Source organism: Bufo gargarizans, chromosome 10, assembly GCF_014858855.1.
Source record: "Bufo gargarizans isolate SCDJY-AF-19 chromosome 10, ASM1485885v1, whole genome shotgun sequence".
In the NCBI taxonomy this organism is placed as follows: domain Eukaryota; kingdom Metazoa; phylum Chordata; class Amphibia; order Anura; family Bufonidae; genus Bufo; species Bufo gargarizans.
In genome coordinates this window covers 38,947,708-38,972,958 of record NC_058089.1, presented here as the reverse complement: position 1 = coordinate 38,972,958, position 25,251 = coordinate 38,947,708, and the positions used below count along the sequence as shown (strand labels likewise).

The following is a 25,251-nucleotide window of genomic DNA, read 5'->3' as shown; positions in this document are numbered from 1 at the left end:
GTCTCCGCTCCAAAATCATTTTCTGAGCGTAAACCTAACGGCCCCTATTATAGTCTATGGGGTCCGTAGGCTCCGCTCGTCTCAGTTATGTGCCCAATCCGTCCTTTCCGTTCTCCTGCTCCTATAACGGAGCAGGAGAACGGAAAGGCTGAACGCTGATGTGAACGAGGCCTAAATCAGCGCTCTCCCCTGTATCAGTACTGTACTTACTAACAAGCTTCCATAGCAGGCAGGGCGGACGGCATCAGTAACGTCACTCACTGATGTTGCGCGCCTTCTCCGCCTGCAAAGTGGGAGGAGCAGGCGCTTGACGTCAGTGAGTGACGTTACTGCTGCCGTCCGCTCTGCCTGCTATGGAAGCTTGTTAGTAAGTACAGTACTGATACAGGGGAGAGCGCTGATTTAGTTAAACTTATTAACAGGTTAAGGATTAATATTTATAAATACTGCGGTGAGCGGCGGGCCGGTGTATTGGGGGACACTGTTATGAAGGGCATCTGTGGATGACACATATATAGCAGTGTCATTCACAGATCCACCACCCCATAACAGTGCCATCCACAGATCCCCCACCCCATAACAGTGCCATCCACAGATCCCCCACCCCATAACAGTGCCATCCACAGATCCCCCGCCCCATAACAGTGCCATCCACAGATGCCTCTCCCCATAACAGTTCCATGGGCAGCACGGTGGCTCAGTGGTTAGCACTGGTGCCTTGTAGCGCTGGGGTCCTAGGTTCGAATCCGACCAAGGGCAACATCTGCATGGAGTTTGTATGTTCTCCCCGTGTTTGCGTGGGTTTCCTCCGGGTACTCCGGTTTCCTCCCACACTCCAAAGACATACTGATAGGGAACTTAGATTGTGAGCCCCATTGGGGACAGTTGGATGATAATGTCTGTAAAGCGCTGCGGAATTAGTAGCGCTATATAAGTGTGTATAATAATATAATAATAATCCACAGATCCCCCATAACAGTTCCATCCACAGATCCCCCATAACAGTGCTATCGGCAGATCCCCCATAACAGTGCCATCCGCAGATCCCCCATAACAGTGCCATCCGCAGATCCCCCATAACAGTGCCATCCGCAGATCCCCCCATAACAGTGCCATCCGCAGATCCCCCCCCATAACAGTGCCATCCGCAGATCCCCCCATAACAGTGCCATCCGCAGATCCCCCCATAACAGTGCCATCCGCAGATCCCCCCATAACAGTGTCATCCGCAGATCCCCCATAACAGTGCCATCCGCAGATCCCCCAGATGACAGTGCGTCATCCGCAGATCCCCCATAACAGTGCCATCCGCAGATCCCCCAGATGACAGTGCGTCATCCACAGATCCCCCATTATAGTTTCATGCTCAGACCACCATTAGTTCAAAACCCACCAAAAGCACACCACAAAAAAACCTAGGTGCGTCTTATAGGGCGAAAAATACAGGTAACTACAAAAAAAAATTGCGGTATGGTGATAGATTTATTTTATTTATTATTATTATTTAAGTATTAAAATGCAAGAAAAATTATACAAGTGTGGTTTCGTTGTAAGTGCACTGACCTGGAGAATGACGATAACAGGTCAATTTTACTGCATAGTGTACGGTGTAAAAAAAAAATATATATATATAAACCTTGCATTTTTCCCAATTCTACCCCATTTGTAATTTTTTTTCTTCCCACTATATTGTATGCAACTGTAAATAGCGCCATTAGAAAGTACAACTTGTCTTGCAAAAAATAAGCCCTCATAAGGCTATGTGAACGGAAAAATAAATGGGTTAGGACTATGGGAACGCGGGGAGTGAAAAATAAAAACTTAAAAATAGAAAATCACAGGGTCCTCTAAGGGTTAAGGAATTTTGTATTGACACAAGTAAAGTCTTGAGATGCTCTGTTTTGTAGTCTAGGGCAATATTACAGAAACTGCACCAAACCTGTCCAAGGATTGTATTTGGTATTACTCTATTAAAGTGAATGGGGCTGAACTGTAACGCCACTGTTTTTGGTTAAAAAAAATAAAAAATAAAGCAGCCATATTTTTCTAATCCTAGACAACCAGTGTAAAGGGGTTTTCCAGGGATTAAATTAGGGCTGCACGACATGGAAATTTTGTGCGATTGCAATTAGGGCCCTAAAAATTGCGATAACGATATGCGATGCAATATTTTAAGGGAATTGTGCTAGAGGTCTATTTTTTCACTGCTATGGAGGGGATCTGTGGATGGCACTGTTATGGAGGGGATCTGTGGATGGCACTGTTATGGGGGATCTGTGGATGGCACTGTTATGGGGGATCTGTGGATGGCACTGTTATGGGGGATCTGTGGATTGCACTGTTATGGGGATCTGTGGATGGAACTGTTATGGAGGGGATCTGTGGATGGCACTGTTATGGGGGATCTGTGGATGACACACTGTTATGGGGGCTGTGTGGATGACACACTGTTATGGGGGCTGTGTGGATGACACACTGTTATGGGGGCTGTGTGGATGACACACTGTTATGGGGGCTGTGTGGATGACACACTGTTATGGGGGCTGTGTGGATGACACACTGTTATGGGGGCTGTGTGGATGACACACTGTTATGGGGGCTGTGTGGATGACACACTGTTATGGGGGCTGTGTGGATGACGCACTGTTATGGGGGATGTGTGGATGACGCACTGTTATGGGGGATGTGTGGATGACGCACTGTTATGGGGGCTGTGTGGATGACACACTGTTATGGGGGCTGTGTGGATGACACACTGTTATGGGGGCTGTGTGGATGACGCACTGTTATGGGGGATGTGTGGATGACGCACTGTTATGGGGGATGTGTGGATGACGCACTGTTATGGGGGATGTGTGGATGACGCACTGTTATGGGGGATGTGTGGATGACGCACTGTTATGGGGGCTGTGTGGATGACGCACTGTTATGGGGGCTGTGTGGATGACACACTGTTATGGGGGCTGTGTGGATGACACACTGTTATGGGGGCTGTGTGGATGACACACTGTTATGGGGGCTGTGTGGATGACACACTGTTATGGGGGCTGTGTGGATGACGCACTGTTATGGGGGATGTGTGGATGACGCACTGTTATGGGGGATGTGTGGATGACGCACTGTTATGGGGGATGTGTGGATGACGCACTGTTATGGGGGATGTGTGGATGACGCACTGTTATGGGGGATGTGTGGATGACGCACTGTTATGGGGGATGTGTGGATGACGCACTGTTATGGGGGATCTCTGGATGGCACTGCTACACTGCTATGGGGGGGATCTGTGGATGACACATATATAGCATCTTATGCTATGTGCAATCCACAGATCCCCCCCCCCCCCCCCCCATAATAGTGTCTCTGCAGTGTGAAGGGGCTGGGGGCCGGCATCTGTATTAGGAATGACAGTGGGGACCAGTGCAGTCCCTGTATTCTAATAGAAAAAGGTTTAACGGGTACCGCGCTAATTTGTAAAGCAGTATACAAGATCAAGAACCAGAAAGCAACGTGCCAAATTCGTATGTTGCACAAACGAAAAATTCCAAATCCATAAACAATAATATACAGGCGGATTTATATGCTTGTGAAAACTTGCCTTTTGTAAGTAGATTAAAGTATTCCTACTTTTAAACCCCGAGGGTATTGCGCAATCTTTTTCTGTCCTTCATTAAGGTATTCCGGACTGTTTTCGGATCAGGCTTTTCGTGTGACTGTTATCACAAGGGGAGATTTCACCGTATATTGCAGGCGGACATCCATTCTTTCGCATGTGAACTGGGAGACGTAAGACAGTCGTCTTCATATATGCGCAGCTGAGTATCAGGTTGCTGAAAATCATCGCATGGTTTATATGGAAGTGTGAGATCCGCCTGTATATTATTGTTTATGGATTTGGAATTTTTCGTTTGTGCATCATACGAATTTGGCACGTTGCTTTCTGGTTCTTGATCTTGTATACTGCTTTACAAATTAGCGCGGTACCCGTTAAACCTTTTTCTATTTTGTATTAAGGACTTTGAACCTGTCCTATTAAGGGCACCGCAGCTGACTGTCCATTGGTCCACACCCACCAATCTGTTTCTGTCTGTTACCTGTATTCTAATGCATCGGCCCCGCTCACTGTTGTATAATATTATCTAACATGTAGGCATTGTTAAAATATAATAATCCTGTATAATCCAGCTGTATTACTTACAGTTAAATTCCGTAGGAGGCTGGATGGCCGGGTGACGCGTCACTCACTACGTCACGCGCCGCCTGCTTCATTCATAAAGTGGGCGGCGCCGGTGCATGACGTAGTGAGTGATGCGTCGCCCTCCAGGCCTGCCTCCTCCCTCCTACGGAATTTAGCTGTAAGTAATACAGCTGGATTATACAGGATTATTATATTTTAGCAATGCCTACATGTTAGATAATATTATACAACAGTGAGCGGGGCCGGTGCATTAGAATACAGGGACTGCACCGGTCCCCACTGTCATTCCTAATACAGATGCCGGCCCCCAGCCCCTCCTCCCTCTGTGTATAGGTAATTGCAGCATTTTTGGGTCGGCCATATCGCAATTGTCGATTATCGCAATACAATTGCCTCGGCGATATATCGTGCAGGCCTAGATTAAATATTGATTGAACTATCTTTGATATAGGTCATCAATATCAGATTAGTGGGAGTCTGACACCTGGCACCCCCACTGGTCACCTGTTTGAAGGTGCCGCAGTGCTCGGATGAGTGCTGTGGTCTCTTCAGAGTACACCAAGCACAGCAGTGTACATTGTGTAGTGCCTGTGCTTGGTACCGTGCCCATTCTAGTTGAATGTCAAGGGTGCCAGGAGGCAGACCCACACAGTCATTATTTTTGACCTATCCTGGGAATAAATCATTGACATTCTGGTCACGGAAAACCCCTTTTAAATGAGGAGGAAATAATTTTTTTTTTAAAAAACTACAGTAATACTGTACATGGGGTAATACTTTTCAAAACCTGGCATAAAAAAAAAAAAATCATACTTAAGTAACTTTGCAACAATAATTATTTTATCAAGTTTTCAGATAAATAGTTACAAGCTATTGAAATATGACATTCTTTGCAGTTTTCTTAATCTTTATATACACAGCAGAGTCACATTATTCTGACCACTTCCTACTTTTGACATTGGTATATGAGTGAGAAGACAAAAACGATCAGTGGAGCGCCAGTCTAGGGGGTGATTAATCCCGGAATGGATATTATAATGATAAAATAAAAATAAAATGTGGTGTTATTACACCTGATTCTATGAGTGCACGTACTCAATAGAGACAATAATATATAGATAACAATGTTACTTACACAAAATTATGCTCTAAATAATGAAAGCGTGCATCCATACGGATTTTTACTCACTTCACCGGGGGGAGGCGCAAGATAAAGCACAAGACACTTGATGCCATAGAACCCCCCTCGCCGAGATCGCCTGTAGACTGTTAGATGACCCGGTGGACTCCAATAATTAAGCAAGGTTCTTTTAATAACTGAATCAGCTCAACGCGTTTCGGGGTTATTATAAATCCCTTCTTCAGGAGCAATAGAATAACATACAACAAAATAGGTTTGAACTTCGAAAAGGGCGCCAAAGAGTGTACACATTACGTCACTTCCGGTGCCGGAAGTGATGCGTTCCACCGTGGAACGCATTTATTCTATTAGATATAGGAATCGTGGTTGTAGATATTATAGAAGGGCTAGTTGATGTTGCCCATAGCCTACTGCTTACCATCTGGAAGAGGCAGGGGAAAAGTACAGAGAGGACAAGCGCATCTAGGTTGCGCTCCACTGATGCGGCCGCGCACCGGAAGTGAGCTCACTTCCGGCCCGTGGACCACACAGCTGGAACGCATCCGACGCGATGAAGAATCCTATAGAGGCGTGGAGCGCACATGCGGGTCAACAGCTCTCCTAGGCAGAATATATGTATACAGCACAATGTATTAAATATAAATTACCGTACATGTTTTGGGGGATATATATTCACAACACTATCTACATAACGAATTTTAAGGTAATTTAAAAACTACAACAGATATGCAAAAAGGGGGAAATTCACAGGACCAACACATACATGTTATATAAATATAATTGTAAACAGGTACATGCATAGATGTATATCTACATATAGAGCTAGATAAAATGAAAAATATGGATAAAAATAGATAAAAAATATATATATATATATATTAAATATAAAAATAAACTGAAAATAAAAATAGAAATAATGAATAATAATAAACAATAATAGATGAAAAAATAAAAAAAATATAACAATGACCTGTGCATATACAATGCTCCAAGTTACTAAAAATTCTGGCTTTACAACAAAAAGTCATTATATATATATATATATAGTATACGGATACGTGAAAGAAAATTAATATAACATATAGATATGTCAAATATATATGGAATATAACATATATATAACATATCTACAACCACACACGTATAGAATTATCATGCCAGTTGCATTCATATCTCCATAGTTTCTACTAGACAGCTATGGACTACCCTCCAAGTTGAAGCTAATCCTTGGTGTGCTTCTAAATTTTGTTGGAACTTGAAGGACGCAGATTATTGACAGGATACATCCAGTATATCGGGAATTTAATAGTGACTGTATTCCAAACTCTTGTTTAGGCCAAAGGGGGGAAGTGAATTGAACCAATAAATCCAGTACATTTCTCGTCTGCATTTACCCTCAAAAATCTATTGGCACCCTCCTATCCTAAACTAACCATTCAGAATTCTGGTAAGAAAATTGAAGAATCCATAAGTCTACCTCAAGGATCCTTCAAGTGTGGGTCCAAACGTTGTCTGTGCTGCCGTAACATTTCTGACAATCTAAATACAGTCACTGTTTTCAACACTATCATATTAATGCAGACGGTGGCTCCGTTCAGAACGGATCCGTCTGCATTAGAACTTAGAAAAATTTTCTAAGTGTGAAAGTAGCCTGAGCGGATCCGTTCAGACTTTACATTGAAAGTCAATGGGGGACGGATCCGCTTGAAGATTGAGCCATATGGTGTCATCTTCAAGCGGATCCGTCCCCATTGACTTACATTGTAAGTCGGAACGGATCCGCTCGCCTCCGCACGGCCAGGCGGACACCCGAACGCTGCTTGCAGCGTTCAGGTGTCCGCTCACTGAGCGGAGCGGAGGCTGAGCGCTGGCAGGCGGATGCATTCTCAGTGGATCCGCCTCCACTGAGAATGCATTAGGGCCAGACGGCTGCGTTCAGGGCCGCTTGTGAGCCCCTTCAAACGGAGCTCACGAGCGGACACCTGAACGCAGGTGTGAAAGTAGCCTAAAGAATCCATTCCCTTAAAACATCATATGAACTGCAACTCCAGATGGGTCATCTATATGTTGGAGTGCCCTTGTGGCCTACAATACATTGGCAGAACAACACAAACACTAAGGGAAAGGCTTAACAACCACCGCTCTAACATCCAACGACATTACCTCAAACATGGAGTGTCCAGACATTTCTCTGAAGCACATGCTGGTGACTACACGGGATTAATACTAACCCCCATAGATTTAATACCACAATCTTTTTCCCAGCTGTGCAGACAAGAAATGTACTGGATTTATTGGTTCAATTCACTTCCCCCCTTTGGCCTAAACAAGAGTTTGGCATACAGTCACTATTAAATTCCCGATATACTGGATGTATCCTGTCAATAATCTGCGTCCTTTAAGTTCCAACAAAATTTTGAAGCAGACCAAAGATTTGCTACAACTTGGAGGGTAGTCCATAGCCGTGTAGTCGAAAGTATGGAGATATTACTGCAACTGGCATGATAATTCTATACGTGTGTGGTTGTAGATATGTTATATATATGTTATATTCCATATATATTTTACATATCTATATGTTATATTTATTATCTTTCATGTATACTTTTTTTTATATATATATGATCATTTTTTATTATATTATTGGTCTTATCTGTATATATATATATATGTTTTGTGGTCCATGTATGTACACATGGGTATATGATGGGCCTGCCCACGTGTATGTACTTGTGTATATACAGACGTGGACAAAATTGTTGGTACCCTTTGGTCAATGAAAGAAAAAGTCACAATGGTCACAGAAATAACTTTAATCTGACAAAAGTAATAATAAATTAAAATTCTATAAATGTTAACCAATGAAAGTCAGACATTGTTTTTCAACCATGCTTCAACAGAATTATGTAAAAAAATAAACTCATGAAACAGGCATGGACAAAAATGATGGTACCCCTAACTTAATATTTTGTTGCGCAACCTTTTGAGGCAATCACTGCAATCAAACGCTTCCTGTAACTGTCAATGAGACATCTGCACCTCTCAGCAGGTATTTTGGCCCACTCCTCATGAGCAAACTGCTCCAGTTGTGTCCGGTTTGAAGGGTGCCTTTTCCAGACTGCATGTTTCAGCTCCTTCCAAAGATGCTCAATAGGATTGAGGTCAGGGCTCATAGAAGGCCACTTTAGAATAGTCCAATTTTTTCCTCTTAGCCATTCTTGGGTGTTTTTAGCGGTGTGTTTTGGGTCATTGTCCTGTTGCAAGACCCATGACCTGCGACTGAGACCAAGCTTTCTGACACTGGCTAGTACATTTCTCTCTAGAATTCCTTGATAGTCTTGAGATTTCATTGTACCCTGCACAGATTCAAGACACCCTGTGCCAGACGCAGCAAAGCAGCCCCAGAACATAACAGAGCCTCCTCCATGTTTCACAGTAGGGACAGTGTTCTTTTCTTGATATGCTTCATTTTTTCGTCTGTGAACATACAGCTGATGTGCCTTGGCAAAAACTTCGATTTTTGTCTCATCTGTCCACAGGACATTCTCCCAGAAGCTTTGTGGCTTGTCAACATGTAGTTTGGCATATTCCAGTCTTGCTTTTTTATGATTCGTTTTCAACAATGGTGTCCTCCTTGGTCGTCTCCCATGTAGTCCACTTTGGCTCAAACAACGACGGATGGTGCGATCTGACACTGATGTTCCTTGAGCATGAAGTTCACCTTGAATCTCTTTAGAAGTCTTTCTAGGCTCTTTTGTTACCATTCGGATTATCCGTCTCTTAGATTTGTCATCAATTTTCCTCCTGCGGCCACGTCCAGGGAGGTTGGCTACAGTCCCATGGATCTTAAACTTATGAATAATATGTGCAACTGTACTCACAGGAACATCTAGTTGCTTGGAGATGGTCTTATAGCCTTTACCTTTAACATGCTTGTCTATAATTTTCTTTCTGATCTCTTGAGACAGCTCTTTCCTTTGCTTCCTCTGGTCCATGTCGAGTGTGGTACACACCATATCACCAAACAACACAGTGATTACCTGGAGCCATATATATAGGCCCAATGGCTGATTACAAGGTTGTAGACACCTGTGATGCTAATTAGTGGACACACCTTGAATTAACATGTCCCTTTGGTCACATTATGTTCTGTGTTTTCTAGGGGTACCATCATTTTTGTCCATGCCTGTTTCATGAGTTTATTTTTTTACATAATTCTGTTGAAGCATGGTTGAAAAACAATGTCTGACTTTCATTGGTTAACATTTATAGAATTTTAATTTATTATTACTTTTGTCAGATTAAAGTTATTTCTGTGACCATTGTGACTTTTTCTTTCATTGACCAAAGGGTACCAACAATTTTGTCCACGTCTGTATGTATGTGTGTATATATATATATATATATATATATATATATATATATATATATATATGGGGATACACGTGTGCGCACGAGCCAACTAACAGTACTTGTAAAGCCAGAATTTTTTGTAACTTGGAGCATGGTATATGCACAGGTCATTGTTATATTTTTTTATTTTTTCTTCTATTTTGATATCCATATTTATATGGGTGTTTATTATTATTAATTATTTCTATTTTTATTTCTCTTTATTTTTATATTTATTATTATTATTTATATATATATATATTTATTTTTTTTATCCATATTTTGCATTTTATCTAGGTCTATATGTATATATACATCTATGCATGTACCTGTTTACAATTATATTTATATTTATATAAAATGTATGTGTTGGTCCTGTGAATTTCCCCTTCTTTGCATATCTGTTGTAGTTTTTAAATTCCCTTATAATTCGTTATGTAGATAGAGTTGTCAATATATATATCCCCAAAAACATGTAATTTATATTTAATACATTGTGCTGTATACATATATTCTGCCTAGGAGAGCTGTTGACCCACATGTGCGCTCCACGCCTCTATAGGATTCTTCATCGCGTTGGATGCGTTCCAGCTGTGCGGTCCACGGGCCGGAAGTGAGCTCACTTCCGGTGCGCGGCCGCATCAGTGGAGCGCAACCTAGATGCGCTTGTCCTCTCTGTACTTTTCCCCTGCCTCTTCCAGATGGTAAGCAGTAGGCTATGGGCAACATCAACTAGCCCTTCTATAATATTTACAACCACGATTCCTATATCTAATAGAATAAATGCGTTCCACGGTGGAACGCATCACTTCCGGCACTGGAAGTGACGTAATGTGTACACTCTTTGGCGCCCTTTTCGGAGTTCAAACCTATTTTGTTGTATATAAACCGCTGTATGTTATATGTTATTCTATTGCTCCTGAAGAAGGGATTTATAATAACCCCGAAACGCGTTGAGCTAATTCAGTTATTAGAGAAACCTTGCTTAATTATTGGAGTCCACCGGGTCATCTATCTGAAGGACCGCGAGGATATCTAACATTCTACAGGCGATCTCGGCGAGTGCAGGGTTCTATGGCGTCAAGTGTCTTGTGCTTTATCTTGCGCCTCCCCCCCCCTGGTGAAGTGAGTAAAAATCCGTATGGATGCACGCTTTCATTATTTAGAGCACAATTTTGTGTAAACAACATTATCTATATATTATTGTCTCTATTGAGTACGTGCACTCATAGAATCAGGTGTAATAACACCACATTTTTATTTTATTTTATCATTATAATATCCATTCCAGGATTAATCACCCCCTAGATTGGTTATGTGCCCCATTATCTGTCATCTGGCGCTCCACTGATCGTTTTTGTCTTCTCACTCCTATATCACGGTCTGCTAGTCAGAGCCCTGTAGTGTGAGCAGCCTTCTGACATTGGCTTCAGTCTTGGTCTCTACTTTGATACTCCTTGGCGCCTCACATTGTCTACCTCTTTTCCCTTCTGTACTCTATCTACTTGTTTTCTTAAACTGACGCTCCTTTTTTCTATATATTTTTTACTTTTGACATTGGCAGCATGTAGCTCATGAAGGAAGTCACGTGTGGTGAGCTGGCTTGGTGGGTATATAAGATGTGCGATAGGCTGTCTGCGCACACATCCCTCCGAGCTGTCATAGGTAAAGGGGCGATTTATCAGAGTTGCAGAAAAGGATGATGATTGGCTATTAGGCCAAAGGTGGCAATATTACTGATAGCTCGCAGTTTGTGAACTGTTCTCATGCTGCTGCGGTGAAAGTGTAAAGTGAGTGGACAAATTTAATTGTTGTGAATAAGTAATGTGGAAACTGCAGAACACCAGATGCCATTGATGTGAGAGGGGAACGTCAGCTGCGAATGTGCACTATGGCAGACTGACCCGCTACATGGAGCAGCTCACCCCTAAAATGAACCAGGGGGCTACCAGACGTGTGTCGAAAACAAAAGTTCAGCAAATCCTAGTGCATATGGGGCTTCGAAGCAGACTGAGGGTCACTACACCTCTGCAAAAGTTGGACTTCCGCTTACTGGCAAAGGGTTGGCACCACAATAAAATAAAAAAAATCCTGGAGATGGGAGTGAGACGTTCAGATTATGGACGATGTTAACCTTAGATTATTGGTAGAATATAGAGAACTGGTTGGGAGGTAGACAAGAGGCAAGACGTTAACAGCTGATGTACTAAAGGGATCTGTTCCCGAATGTTGAAAGAGGAGGGTATGAGAAATGTATTCAGACTTCCACCGTGGACGCTCTGAAAATAGATTCCAGAGAAGAGGAACAACAGACTGCGGAAATGACCCAAACCTCTTCATCTCCAGTGTTGCGCCTCAGGATCACTTCTGCCGTTATCGCACAGCTCTGGAGCCAAAAGAAAGAAGACGTTAAAACAAGACTTTTATTAAAGCAAAATGTAAAAAAAAAAAAGGCTGAGGTTTTTATTTTTTGCGCTTTTGAGGCCAAAACAGTTTTTGCATGAAAAAGTAATCGTAGAAATCTTAGACCATGAGAATGGCTGGGTGAGCAAGGTGTATGTGTGCGCACACTAGACGTATCTCAGCCATGGCTGAATGTGAAGTGTGACTTTTAGATGGAGATGGACCTGCACGTGAATGAGCTTTACAGAGGGTGGGAATCATTATTTTTCGTTATGTCAGTGGAGACATTTTTAATGGATATGTTGTAAATTATTGATTCTTTTAACAATTACTGATATAGGACAATAATGCTCTGAGTTTCAATAAATTAAAGCTTAATATATATTAGATTCCCAGCTTTCATTTATTTGGAGTTCTACTGTAGTTTGGCATTCAGTTTGAATGTCTTTTTATCTAGAACTCAATGGTCTGCCATTCTGGCAAAAATGCTAAATTATCAGGAAATTGGTCAAAGACCCAGTATACAGGGATGGAGACTGGTAGATTAGCATAGACAGTGGGCATCTTTCCTACATATCCCCTTAGTTTGTCTACTGAATGTTTGGTAGTCAGGGGCACCAAGGATTAAGACTACGTGTTCATAGAGTACATAGGGTGGCTCAATCTGAATGGAGAGATCAGAATTCTCTCCAGAATGAGTTTGTTTAAAACCTCAGCAAGGAGCTGCTGATCTGAACATGATCCTAGTCATGAAGTCTTGTATACAATCACCTGCAATGAAGATGGCGATCCTAAAGATCTGACGCAGCTGGAAGCGGAAAGGCAAGTTTTAAAATATTTGGTCATTCAAATCTTAAAGCCTAAGACCACCCGAAAAAAAGGTTTTGTTGAATTTTATCCCACCCTTCCAATATCATACGTGAAGCTGAGATCCATGGATCCATCTCTGGAGAGAGCCTCTTTTGCTCTCCCTGAACCTGTGATTATTTTTTTTTTCCTTGCCCAAATAGGTGATTTTGCTGGGTGCATGAGTAAAAAATTTAGTTTTTCCCTGGTAGACTATTTTGTGAGACGGGCACTTGAAAGACCCAGTCCAGCATCTCCCCATATATCAGGTTCCTGGATCATCTTCATTGCAAAATAAGGGGAAGTTAGGTGACTGCAGTCACATATCAGTTTTCAGTATGGAAAATATAAAGTCGTTTTTTGTCATTTTTATTTGAGAAAATGCCAACTTAAATTTTTTTTATACAATTGTGGTTTCATTTTTTTTTTTCTTTTAATTTGATTTCTATTTTCGCTCCTGTAGCTGTTTATTTCCCTGCCGTTTCCCACAGTAAGGGGAGAAATGTGTATTTCCACTTTCTTGAAGGAATAGTGGATATTGGAGTGAGACAATATATTCGCTAACTCCAGTGCAGGATTACTAATGTGTCTGGTTTGTGCAGATCTTTACTCGTGCCGTGAAGTCAAACCCACTGAATGTGGCCTTGTGGACAAGCTACATCTTATTCTTGTTAAAGAAAGTGAATACGAAACTGCCGAATTCTGATGAGAAGTTACGAGGGTAAGAGAAAATGATTCTACTAATGTGTGTGTATGTATACACATATATATATATATGCTATAAATAGCATGAATGGCTGAATGAAGTTGGTTGGATTTCTAATTTCTTTTCCTTTTTTGTATAAATGTGAGTGATTGAGATTCCCATCCTGCACAATATTCATTTGTTGGTTGCTCACCATTTAGACTCTGCATGCACCGGCATTGTGACCCAAAGTGGTATGAATGAAGCTTTAGTCCCTTTCAAAAGTGGGCTCCATTGTTCTTCTAACTGGGCAATTCTCATGTCTTTGCTTCATGCACTGATTGCAGTGTTATCTGACATCCCAAGTAGTGAAGGACCATGATGACCTCTGCAATTAAGGAAGCTGAAAATGTACCAGTGTGGGAATTGGTGGAGACATTAAGATTGGAAAATCCCATCTCAGACATTTATGTCATAGGTTGCAACTCCCATAGAAATGAGAGAGCTGTAGGTCCCAGACATGGCGATCTGTATGTGTCAGACATGTATGGCGTATCCTGATATACATGTCAAAGGTGGGAAACCCCTTTAAAGGATAACTGTCACATTTAGACCCTAATTTAAATTTTCATATATGTAGTTACTAATAACATGATATTCCAGAATCAGTTACTTTTAGACTGACTTACCCCATATTTAATAAGATTCAGCCCTTAGCAACCAGTCTGCATAAAACTGCAATTTCACTATTCAGTTAAGATGGCCGCCACTGCCCTCACCCTAAGGCTAATCCTGCCTGCCCTCGCTAGCCAGTAACAATAGCCCCCCAAAAGTGTCAGTAACCAGAGCCCTCCCCCCTAAAGGGTTAATCTCCTGCAGCACAAAGGGGTCCTCTTACCACATGTTGCTTTCATTTATACACTGAGCAGACGGCAGATCTCCCTTCCCTGGTCTGCGCTGCTTCAACTCTGCATTCTCCAGCTCTGCTGAGTGAGGGAGCGTCTCCCAAGCGCAGGGACAGGGAGAAGTGCACACAGCCCAGGCACTGTTATCAGCTGCTGGGGAGGACCTGGCTTTAATCATTTACTTACAGTCCCTGGCTGTCTGTAATCTGACCTTGCAAGCAAGGACAGATAGACGGATCATGCCTAGCAACCTGATTTTAAGCACAGGTAAAAATAGGCAGTACAGGGAACAAAAATGTGGAATTAAGGGGTAATTGAATGCACAGTGAAAGGTTGAAATTAGGCCACCAAGGAGATATTAATCACCACAATCCAATACTCCCCAAATTTTTTTAAAAAAATACGACAGTTATCCTTTAAGTTTCTTCATAATTTTATGTACTAAATAAATGAAATATCAAGTGATAAGATTATTTTTTCTTTACTGTGTTCTGTTTTGTGTGCGTTAACAAGATTTTCTTCTCCAGGACCGTATAAAAGGGATATTCCAACCAGAAGAATTTATCAACTATGAATTTTATAGTTGATAAATGCTAGATTGGTGGGGGCGCAGCAGGGACCCCACCAGTCACCAGATCAAGGGGCTCCTGTACCCTATTCCTCCTATGTACAGTGGTTGGGAGAAGTTTGAATGGAGCGGTGGTCGAGCATTCACTCTCCTACTACATTCAAAGTCTCAGTGACACTGTCAAAAACAAATGAGCACAGCTCTTTTATTTATTTTTTTATTGGGTGACAAATGTACTATTCCAGTGTATTATTAATGTAATGCAGGAAAAGGGATGTTAAGCATTTTTGGAGAATATTAGGAAAATATGTTTCATCTTACTAGAAAAGAGGGTGTAAAGTGTCTCCTTGGCAAGACCCTAACTGAGCGTTGCCAAGGAGAGTCCATATTCAGTGTCTGCAGACACTGAGGACAACTATGTGTAACATACAGAGGCTTCTCAGCCTGCCTCTTATGACTACACCAGTCCCTGCTTCCCTACATGTGTCCTAAATATCTCTTCTGTGCCCCTGTCTGACTTTCTGCCAGTGCTAACCGCTGCCGGCGATTAGAGCGAATAGTAGATCTAGAGTAATATAGCACACTTGCTGTCAGCGCAGAACTTGGCAACCTTGTTTCTCTCTCCATCTTTCCAGCACTAAAAGATACACTGGGAAGATATGGAAAAGAGCAATGCCGCAGTGTTCTCAGCTGACAGAAAGTGTGCTGTGTTACTGTATACTTACTGTCAGCACTAAGCACTGACAGTTCCGTTCTCCTCTTTATTCCCTGCACTCAGTGACTATCAGAGAAACCCAGGGAATAAAGCAAAAGAAGCGGAACTGCCGGCGGTTAGTGGTGGCAGCAGGTAACGTGGACATGGACACAGCAGGGAGCCATGGGCTTGGGGTAGGGAGATAAGAGGCAGGCTGAGAAGCCTCTGTATGTTACACATAGTTGTCCTCAGTGTCTGCAGACACTGAATATGGAGTCTCCTTGGCAGCACTCAGTTAGGGCATTGCTAAGTAGACTCTTTACATGTTGTTTTCTACTAAAGATAAACACATTTCCCTAAAAAAGTATATTACAAAAATTCTAAACATCTGTGTCTCTAATATATTCAAAAATAAATCAAATTGATCATTCTACTTAAAAGGTATGGCCACACGAGGGGGGTTTCTGCTATTGATTTGCTGAGATTTGGGAATAACCCTTTTGCTGAGATGTTTCATCTGTGCAGTTATATTTTCAGTATTAATTGTAATTTCAATAATGTTTGATATTCATGTATGAATTATAATAAATTGACTTTAGTTTACACTCTGTTTTATTTTCTATCATGAGTGCTATTTCATTGATACCAGGCAGGTGCACTTGTAGTTATGCAAATATCACAGCTTTTGCCTCAGAAAAATGTAGGTGTGAACGACGACAGATCAGACCTTGTGGTATAACAGGATAAAAACCTTGTGTTTTCTTAAATCCATTGCGCTATTATGTGGCAGAAACTGTGTATTCTTCACCCATTTCTTTTAATTCAAGTCCAGTCCTTTTGTCTTGAGATGGTACCTCACTTTCTCGATCACCCTTTACCGAAGTTAAGATTGTAACATTTTTTGCAACTTTTTGAAAAGTCACAGTTGATAAATCTGGCCTAAATCAACACGACAAGCTAACCACGCTCACTTATCAAGTGGCTATCTTTTTCACTCCTATTCCATAATGTAAGTGGGTGGATTGCATCCTTTGCAATTTACAGGGGAGAAATTAGATCTTTTTTCTTTGATTGAAGCTAACCTAGCAATCGGGTGATCCTCAGAGGCTTGGCTTCAGAAAACTCTGTGATCCACTGGTATGGCCAGTCATACAAATGTAGTATTACATGCTGGACATGTAATACATGGAGAGGCTGAATCCACCAGAGCTAAAAATGCTCTATGTGAGCAGCTCTCCAATACGTTTTAAGTATTGCAAATTATTATGAACGCCTTGTTTCAAGGGCCTTTACTTCCATGTCTCAGAGCAGTTGATTTTGTGGTCTCCCACGATATCACAGTCCTTGAATTACATATTTAAGAATGGAAAGTGGTCCTTTAAAAAAAAACTGGGAATAGAATTGCTCCTTTTACCTTGTTTTTTATAATATTTTAAAGAAACACTCCAGTATTTTTTGGGGGGATGGGGGGCTAAAATACTAACTCGCCAGCAATATTCTATGAGTACTTTTTGAATCCTTTCATTATGGGCAGGTGGGTGAGGTGACCACCAGTCCAGATCTTGTAGACGGGAAGTCAGACTCTCGTGTGTGGCTGACTTCCATCCTCCTCTATCCAACCCCTCCTGACCCATCCTCACCCATCCAGCTCTGTGTGCCTCGTTTTTTTTTTTTTGTATGACTCCTTCAATGATTAGCTCCTTTGACTCACACTGCTTTTCTTTGCTGGGTGCAGATTTTCCATTGCAGCCTATGTCATATATTGTGAGCAGGGACCTTATGCCTCTTGTTTATTTGTCTGTTTCTATGTAAAGTCTGATTTTATCTCTTCATGTAAAGTCAGGTCCAAAAATATTGGGACATCGACACAATTCTAACATTTTTGGCTCTATACACCACCACAATGGGTTTGAAATGAAATGAACAAGATGTGCTTTACCTGCAGACTGACAACTTTAATTTGAGGGTATTTACATCCACATCAGGTGAACGGTGTAGGAATTACAACAGTTTGCATATGTGCCTCCCACTTGTTAAGGGGCCAAAAGTAATGGGACAGAATAATCATCATAAATCAAACTTTCACTTTTTAATACTTGGTTGCAAATCCTTTGCAGTCAATTACAGCCTGAAGTCTGGAACGCATAGACATCACCAGACGCTGGGTTTCATCCCTGGTGATGCTCTGCCAGGCCTCTACTGCAACTGTCTTCAGTTCCTGCTTGTTCTTGGGGAATTTTCCCTTCAGTTTTGTCTTCAGCAACTGAAATGCATGCTCAATCGGATTCAGGTCAGGTGATTGACTTGGCCATTGCATAACATTCCACTTCTTTCCCTTAAAAAAACTCTTTGGTTGCTTTTGCAGTATGCTTTGGGTAATTGTCCATCTGCACTGTGAAGCGCCGTCCAATGAGTTCTGAAGCATTTGGCTGAATATGAGCAGATAATATTGCCCCAAACACTTCAGAATTCATCCTTCTGCTTTTGTCAGCAGTCACATCATCAATAAATACAAGAGAACCAGTTCCATTGGCAGCCATACATGCCCACACCATGACACTACCACCACCATGCTTCACTGATGAGGTAGTATGCTTAGGCTCATGAGCAGTTCCTTTCCTTCTCCATACTCTTCTCTTCCCATCACTCTGGTACAAGTTGATCTTGGTCTCATCTGTCCATAGGATGTTGTTCCAGAACTGTGAATGCTTTTTTTGATGTCGTTTGGCAAACTCTAATCTGGCCTTCCTGTTTTTGAGACTCCCCAATGGTTTAAATCTTGTGGTGAACCCTCTGTATTCACTCTGGCGAAGTCTTCTCTTGATTGTTGACTTTGACACACATACACCTACCTCCTGGAGAGTGTTCTTGATCTAGCCAACTGTTGTGAAGGGTGTTTTCTTCACCAGGGAAAGAATTCTTCGGTCATCCACCACAGTTGTTTTCCGTGGTCTTCCGGGTCTTTTGGTGTTGCTGAGCTTATCAGCACTTTCCTTCTTTTTAAGAATGTTCCAAACAGTTGTTTTGGACACGCCTAATGTTTTTGCTATCTCTCTGATGGGTTTGTTTTGTTTTTTCAGCCTAATGGTGGCTTGCGTCACTGATAGTGACAGCTCTTTGGATCTCATCTTGAGAGTTGACAGCAACAGATTCGAAATGCAAATAGCACACTTGAAATTAACTCTGGACCTTTTATCTGCTCATTGTAATTGGGATAATGAGGGAATAACACACACCTGGCCATGGAACAGCTGAGAAGCTAATTGTCCCAATACTTTTGGTCCCTTAACAAGTGGGAGGCACATATGCAAACTGTTGTAATTCCTACACTATTCACCTGATTGGATGTAAATACCCTCAAAAAAAAGCTGACAGTCTGCAGTTAAAGCACATCTTGTTTGTTTCATTTTAAATCCATTGTGGTGGTGTATAGAGCCAAAAATGTTAGAATTGTGTTGATGTCCCAATATTTATAGACCTGACTGTATTGTTAGATACAGCTTCACACTGCTTTCCCCTGCCTCTTGCTTTTAACAACCGAGAGGGAGAAACTATCACAAACAGGAGGCAGGGAAGATAGGCTAAAGCTGGATCACATAGGAATGCTCTAAGACTCTGCGGTGTGAGTTAGGAGACAAATTATATATTATTTGCTGCATCACGGGCTGCCCTTAGATAGGACTTAAAGTACAAAAAGTGCAGTTTTTCATTAACCCCTTCCTGCTCAGCGCCATGCTATTCATTCACTATAGAGAAAAAGAAGAAAGTTGCAGCTCTCACCTCTGATCACCCTTGTAAAGCACGGAAGATAAGGCTTGAACCCAGCCACATTTAGAATATCCAGAAAACAAAGGATCAATTCCAGCTTCTGACGTATAAAATGGTTTGTTCTTTATTTGGCTTCCAAAAATGTAAGATCCAACATACATAACATGGAGAGACGCAAGGTAATTGTGACGCGTTTCGGGCTATAGTATTGAGCCCTTCATCAAGACAATACATAGTGCACTAAAAACAAGTACTTATATACAACACAGATAGGTTCCTCCTCCTTTTTTGATTGGCTAAAGGTCACATTCCAGGCCCAGGTGTTCCCAGATTAGGTAAAGGAGTCCAGCCAAGAGCACATGGGCGGGGAGGCAGCAAATTAGTATCATGCATTTGGCTGGACTCCTTTACCTAATCCAGGAACGCCTGGGATGTGACCTTTAGCCAATCAAAAAAGGAGGAGGAACCTATCTGTGTTGTATATAAGTACTTGTTTTTAGTGCACTATGTATTGTCTTGATGAAGGGCTCAATACTATAGCCCTAAACTCGTCACAATTACCTTGTGTCTCTCCATGTGATGTATGTTGGATCTTAAATTTTGGAAGCCAAATAAAAAGAACAAACCATTTTATACGTCAGAAGCTGGAATTGATCCTTTGTTTTCTGGATATTCCATCACTATGAATGGCGCCATCGCTTGCTGGTACCAGCTATATTATACAATACAGTCATTAGCAAAAGCGGCATCTATGTAGTTTACAGGGCTCTCTCAATACTTAATTGGACTCCCTGTAACACAATTGCAGGGCCTCGATGGTGCCATGGTCTTCTGGGTTGCAGTGTATGGAAGTCTATTAAGGACATACTAAAGACAGGGTCTAAAAAGGGAACTGCCAGTGTAATACTGACAGGTAAAATACATGACAATAAAGTGTTGTAATGTAATTTACAATTGATCAGAGGATTGTAAGTTCAAGTTCCCTTGCGGGACTTAAAAAAAAAATATTTACAGTTAAATAAATGATGCTCATTTACACTTATCAAGTCCTTTATTATTGAGGAAAAACTAAAATACACTACACATAATTGGTATTGCCACTTGTAATGACCCAGGCTATAAAATTATCATGTTACTTATAATGCAAGTTGAACACTATAAAAAAAGAACATTAGAAAACAATGCTGGAGGTTTTGGGTCACCTCATCTTCTGGAAAAAGTACCCTAACATTGTACCAGTAAGGCCTATTGCACACGACCATATGGCTTTTTCAGTGTTTTGCGGTCCGCAAAAAAACGGATCCGCAAAAAATACGGATGACATCCGTGTGCATTCCGTTTTTTTGCTGAACGAAACATCCGGCCCCTAATAGAACATTACTATCCTTGTCCGTTATGCAGACAATAATAGGACATGCTCTATCTTTGAACGGAAATACGGAAACGGAATGCATACGGAGTACATTCAGGTTTTTTTTGCGGATCCATTGAAATGAATGGTTCCGCATTGCAGTCCGTATACGGAACGCAAAAAACGGGACGTAAACGGGGAAAAAAAGTTTGTGTGCATGAGGCCTAAACCTATTGTTCTTCCCATGAAAAACAAGCCCTCAGTTAGCTGCCTCAATGAAAAAATAAAAATGTTATGGGTGTTAGAATATGGAGACAAGAAAAAAAAACACTCCTGAGGCCAGAAGCGCATTCCCATGCAACAATGGGGAGGGGGCGGAGGGCGTTTGTTCCATGAGGTCGCCTTGGTCTCTCTGAAGGATCCGAGGCTACCATAGCAGTAGTTCCTATGGAAGCCTGCAGGTGGCATGGCTCAACAGGAACATAGCGCACCTTCCATAGGCTGCAATGGTTATTCATTATAGTCTAAGTGGACTTAAAAAAATCTGTTTTTATGAATGTTAAAAAATATATAAAAATTCAAATCACTCCCCTTTCCACATAATTAAAAAAAATATACAACACATTTGCACTGCCACATCCCAAAAAACCCATAATATTAAAATATAAATGTATACCAGAGAGGCTGATGTTTTTTCCTATAGTCTGCAAGCACGTCCACCACTGATGGATTGCAGGGTGGTCTGTAAGCATGAAAACGAGCAGTGTATAATGTGATAGAAAAAGGAATCCAGCCAGCAAAGGAAGCAATATGGGTTATAACAATACATTAGTAAGTGGCTTGTATTAATTTTCTCTACATGATAAATGCCACTTACTGAAGTGAGACAACTCCTTTAACAAAATGCGGGATTCAGCCGGACAAAAAACAGTGCACACAATACCCGTTGGACCCATAGACTATAATAGGGTCCGGCGGAGACCCGGCCACTACTGGGCAAAAATCCTGGGATTCAGCTGGACAAAAAACACTGTTTTTTGTCCAGCTGAATCCCGGCGTACTTGCCAGGTACTGGCCGCATACCATTACAGTCAATGAGACCGGCAGGCATTGCAGTAATATCCGGCTATGCCAGATCTAGAGAGCTCTGTCAGGCTGATGTCTGCCGGCACAGCCTTCTGAAGCTAATAACGCTGATATGCAAGAAGTATGTTTGAAAAATAATACCAACATTGTGAACATATGTGAAATATTAACCACTGTGATGTACTGATATGTTGTTTTGGATCTGATCAAGGTACCAGGTAGGTTGATGTACTGCTCCAAATTAGTAGAAAATTGTCTTAACGTGCACGGAGAAATCAAACTCTGACACACCCATTGGAGTCAAAGTAAAAATCTCTAGTTTATTGTAAGTGTTCACACAGGATATACCCTCCCGGGAAGAGGTGACTAAATGTGCATTTTTATTGGTTACTGGGAAATAATAGCAAGCATTCAATGGGTTAATCTTACACTTCTTTTCCATCAGGCTAACTTAAGAAATCAGCTAACATCCCCGTCATTGACATGTACCTAGGGCCTTGGAATGCGCTCCTTCCCCCTTCCATGTTCAAGATAGTGGGAAAGCTGTGTGCGTACCTGTGGTACATCCAGGAAGCAGTGTCTACTAAGCGGTGTCTGAGCAGTGTAATGCAAGTGTATAAAACAAGCACGTATCCATACTGTTTCAATAGTCCATAACAATGTCACGGTTGAGAGAATGTATGGAGCGGGCTGTATAATACAGCAGACACCTGACCATAATGACGGGGAATGGTGAACGTGCCGAACCCCATCATTTAACCCCTCAGATGCTACAATCAACACTGATCACGGCATCTGCTCCCTTCCTTCCGATCTGATCCCCAGCAGTGTAACCGTGGGGCTCCGATCAGTTACCATGGCAGCCTGGACATTTCTGAAACTTTCCAGGCCTGCCATGGTAAGCTTCCCTTCTGAACTGTGCCCGAGGCATAGCTCAGCAGGAAGTATGTCACAATCCCATTCACCCTAATAGAATCTAGAGTGAATAGGACAAGGGATCAAAATATCTCAGGTTCTAGCCCTCTAAAGGACTTAAATGTTATTACTGTAAAAGTAAAAAAAACTAAACAAAAAAAATATTAAAATATTAACATTTAAATACCTTCCCTTTCCCAATTTTACATATAAAAATGTAACAATAATGAAAAAAAAATAATCATAGGTATTGCCACGTCCCTAAAAAAAAGTCTGAACTATTAAAATATTTTTTTAAATATCCTGTTCGGTGAATAGAAAATAAATGAAAACCACACGATTCACCATTTTTTAGTTATCCCCCCCCCCCCCCAAAAAAGCTATTTTTAAGCAATTGTTCCAAAAATGGTACTAATAAAAACTACAGTACATCCCACAAAAAATAAGCCCTCATACAGCTGTCAGAAAAGGGTGATGCAAAAAAATGTTTACTTTTAAAAAAAAATTTTTTTTTTTTTTTTTTTTGTTTTTAAGTAGTAAAAAAAAAACAGTATACAAGTTTAGTATTGCCGTATTCGTATTGGGCAACATGACGTCATGTAACTTTTATTGCACAGTAAACTGATATCAAAATCCCAAAAACTTGGGGGAATTGTTTTCTTTTTTTTTTTTTTTTTAAACACTTCACAGTTAGGGATACTGAGTGAGTTTGCGTCACAAAAAATAATAATCAAACTCACAGTGGTAATTGTAGACACTAAAAAGAAAACAAAAAAGTCTTTATTTCACATTACATAAACTAAAATGGGCAAGAGAAGAGAACCCACTTGTTTGACAAATAGTAGGTGCTGAAGCTTACAGCACGAGTGAGGGAAGTGCTTGTAACGACTCCAAGTAATTAAGAGGGAGCTCTTACTTAGTTTCAATCCGTGCCTCTCGTTTTCATACTTTGTTTATTGTTGGATGGGACGCTGCTTCCTAGTAAAGAGAGGGGCAAGCATTTATACCCCATCCATGCATTTCTGATGCCAAGTCTGACCATTCCACTCCCTCAAACAATACTATTTTGAGTGATCTCCGTTATCTTAGTTCTGCCTTTTCCCCCTTTCACCTTCGGTGAAATAAGATATATGAGGGTAATATAAGGCAATTAATGTAAAGATTACAAGAGGGGCTCCTGATGCATCTGGTTCAAACGAGGCACCAGCGCCTACTATTTTTTTCAAACAAGTGGGTTCTCGTCTCTTGTCCATTTTAGTTTCTGTAATGAGAAATGAAGACTTTTTTTCGTTTTCTTTCTTGATTTTTTTTTTTTTGTTTTAAAACCAACAGAATTCAGTTTAACCCCCAATAAAGAAAAATCTGCATTTTCCAATAACAGACATTCTAAATTAAATGGTGCCCTTAAAGGGATTCTGTCATCAGGTTTGGGACTATAGAGATACGGACATGCACGGCTAGATCGCCGCTAGCATGTGCGCAATATATGTGTCCTATAGGGCTGTGTGGTTTTAATTTCTTTAAAAAAGGTTTTTATAGATATGTAAATGAGTGTTAAATGTGTCCAAGGGGCTGTACGAACCTTACTTGTGCCCAGCCACGCCCGCCTGTGAAGGAGCCCAGCACCGCCTATGTCTCCTCCTTTCATCAACGATAGATAGCTGTAATCTCGTGATGCGCAGTTCTTTCCCTGAGGCTGATGCCAGCACAGGGAAGGAACACTATACCGGCACTGCGCATGAGCGAGCTTGCGCATCGCGAGATTACAGCTATCTATCGTTGATGAAAGGAGACATAGGCGGTGCTGGGCTCCTTCACAGGCGGGCGTGGCTCGGCACAAGTAAGGTTCGTACAGCCCCTTGGACACATTCAACACTCATTTACATATCTATCAAATCCTTTTTTAAAGAAATTAAAACCACACAGCCCTATAGGACACATATATTGCGGACATGCTAGCGGCGATCTAGCCGTGCATGTCCGTATCTCTATAGCCCCAAACCTGGTGACAGAATCCCTTAAAAAAATAGTACTTATTCTGCAAAAAATAAGCATTTGTATCTATGAACAGAAAATTAAAAAAGTTAGAATTTTACAAGAAAATTAAAAAAGTTATGGCTATTGGAACGTGCGGAGGAAAAATGAAAATACAAACCCAAAAATGGACCCAGTAATTAAGGGGTTAATTATTTTGTGAGCTATGACTTTCTGTCTAAAGAGAAGTTTGGAAAATTGCTAATTTTTTAAATTTTGTTCAATTGTGGATTTTTTTATAAATCAAAACAAAATATATTAACCAAAA

General features: G+C 41.2%; 1 protein-coding gene across 2 annotated transcripts in view; it reads left to right on the top strand.

Moving 5' to 3' along the window:
- LOC122920188 (pre-mRNA-processing factor 39-like) overlaps nucleotides 1–25,251 on the top strand; it is an 84,530-nt gene that overhangs the window by 24,311 nt on the left and 34,968 nt on the right. For both annotated transcript variants that reach the window (XM_044269461.1, XM_044269462.1), the window contains exon 4: nucleotides 13,580–13,698. In XM_044269461.1, coding sequence (XP_044125396.1) covers nucleotides 13,580–13,698 — 119 coding nt within the window. The remainder of the gene's footprint in view (nucleotides 1–13,579; nucleotides 13,699–25,251) is intronic.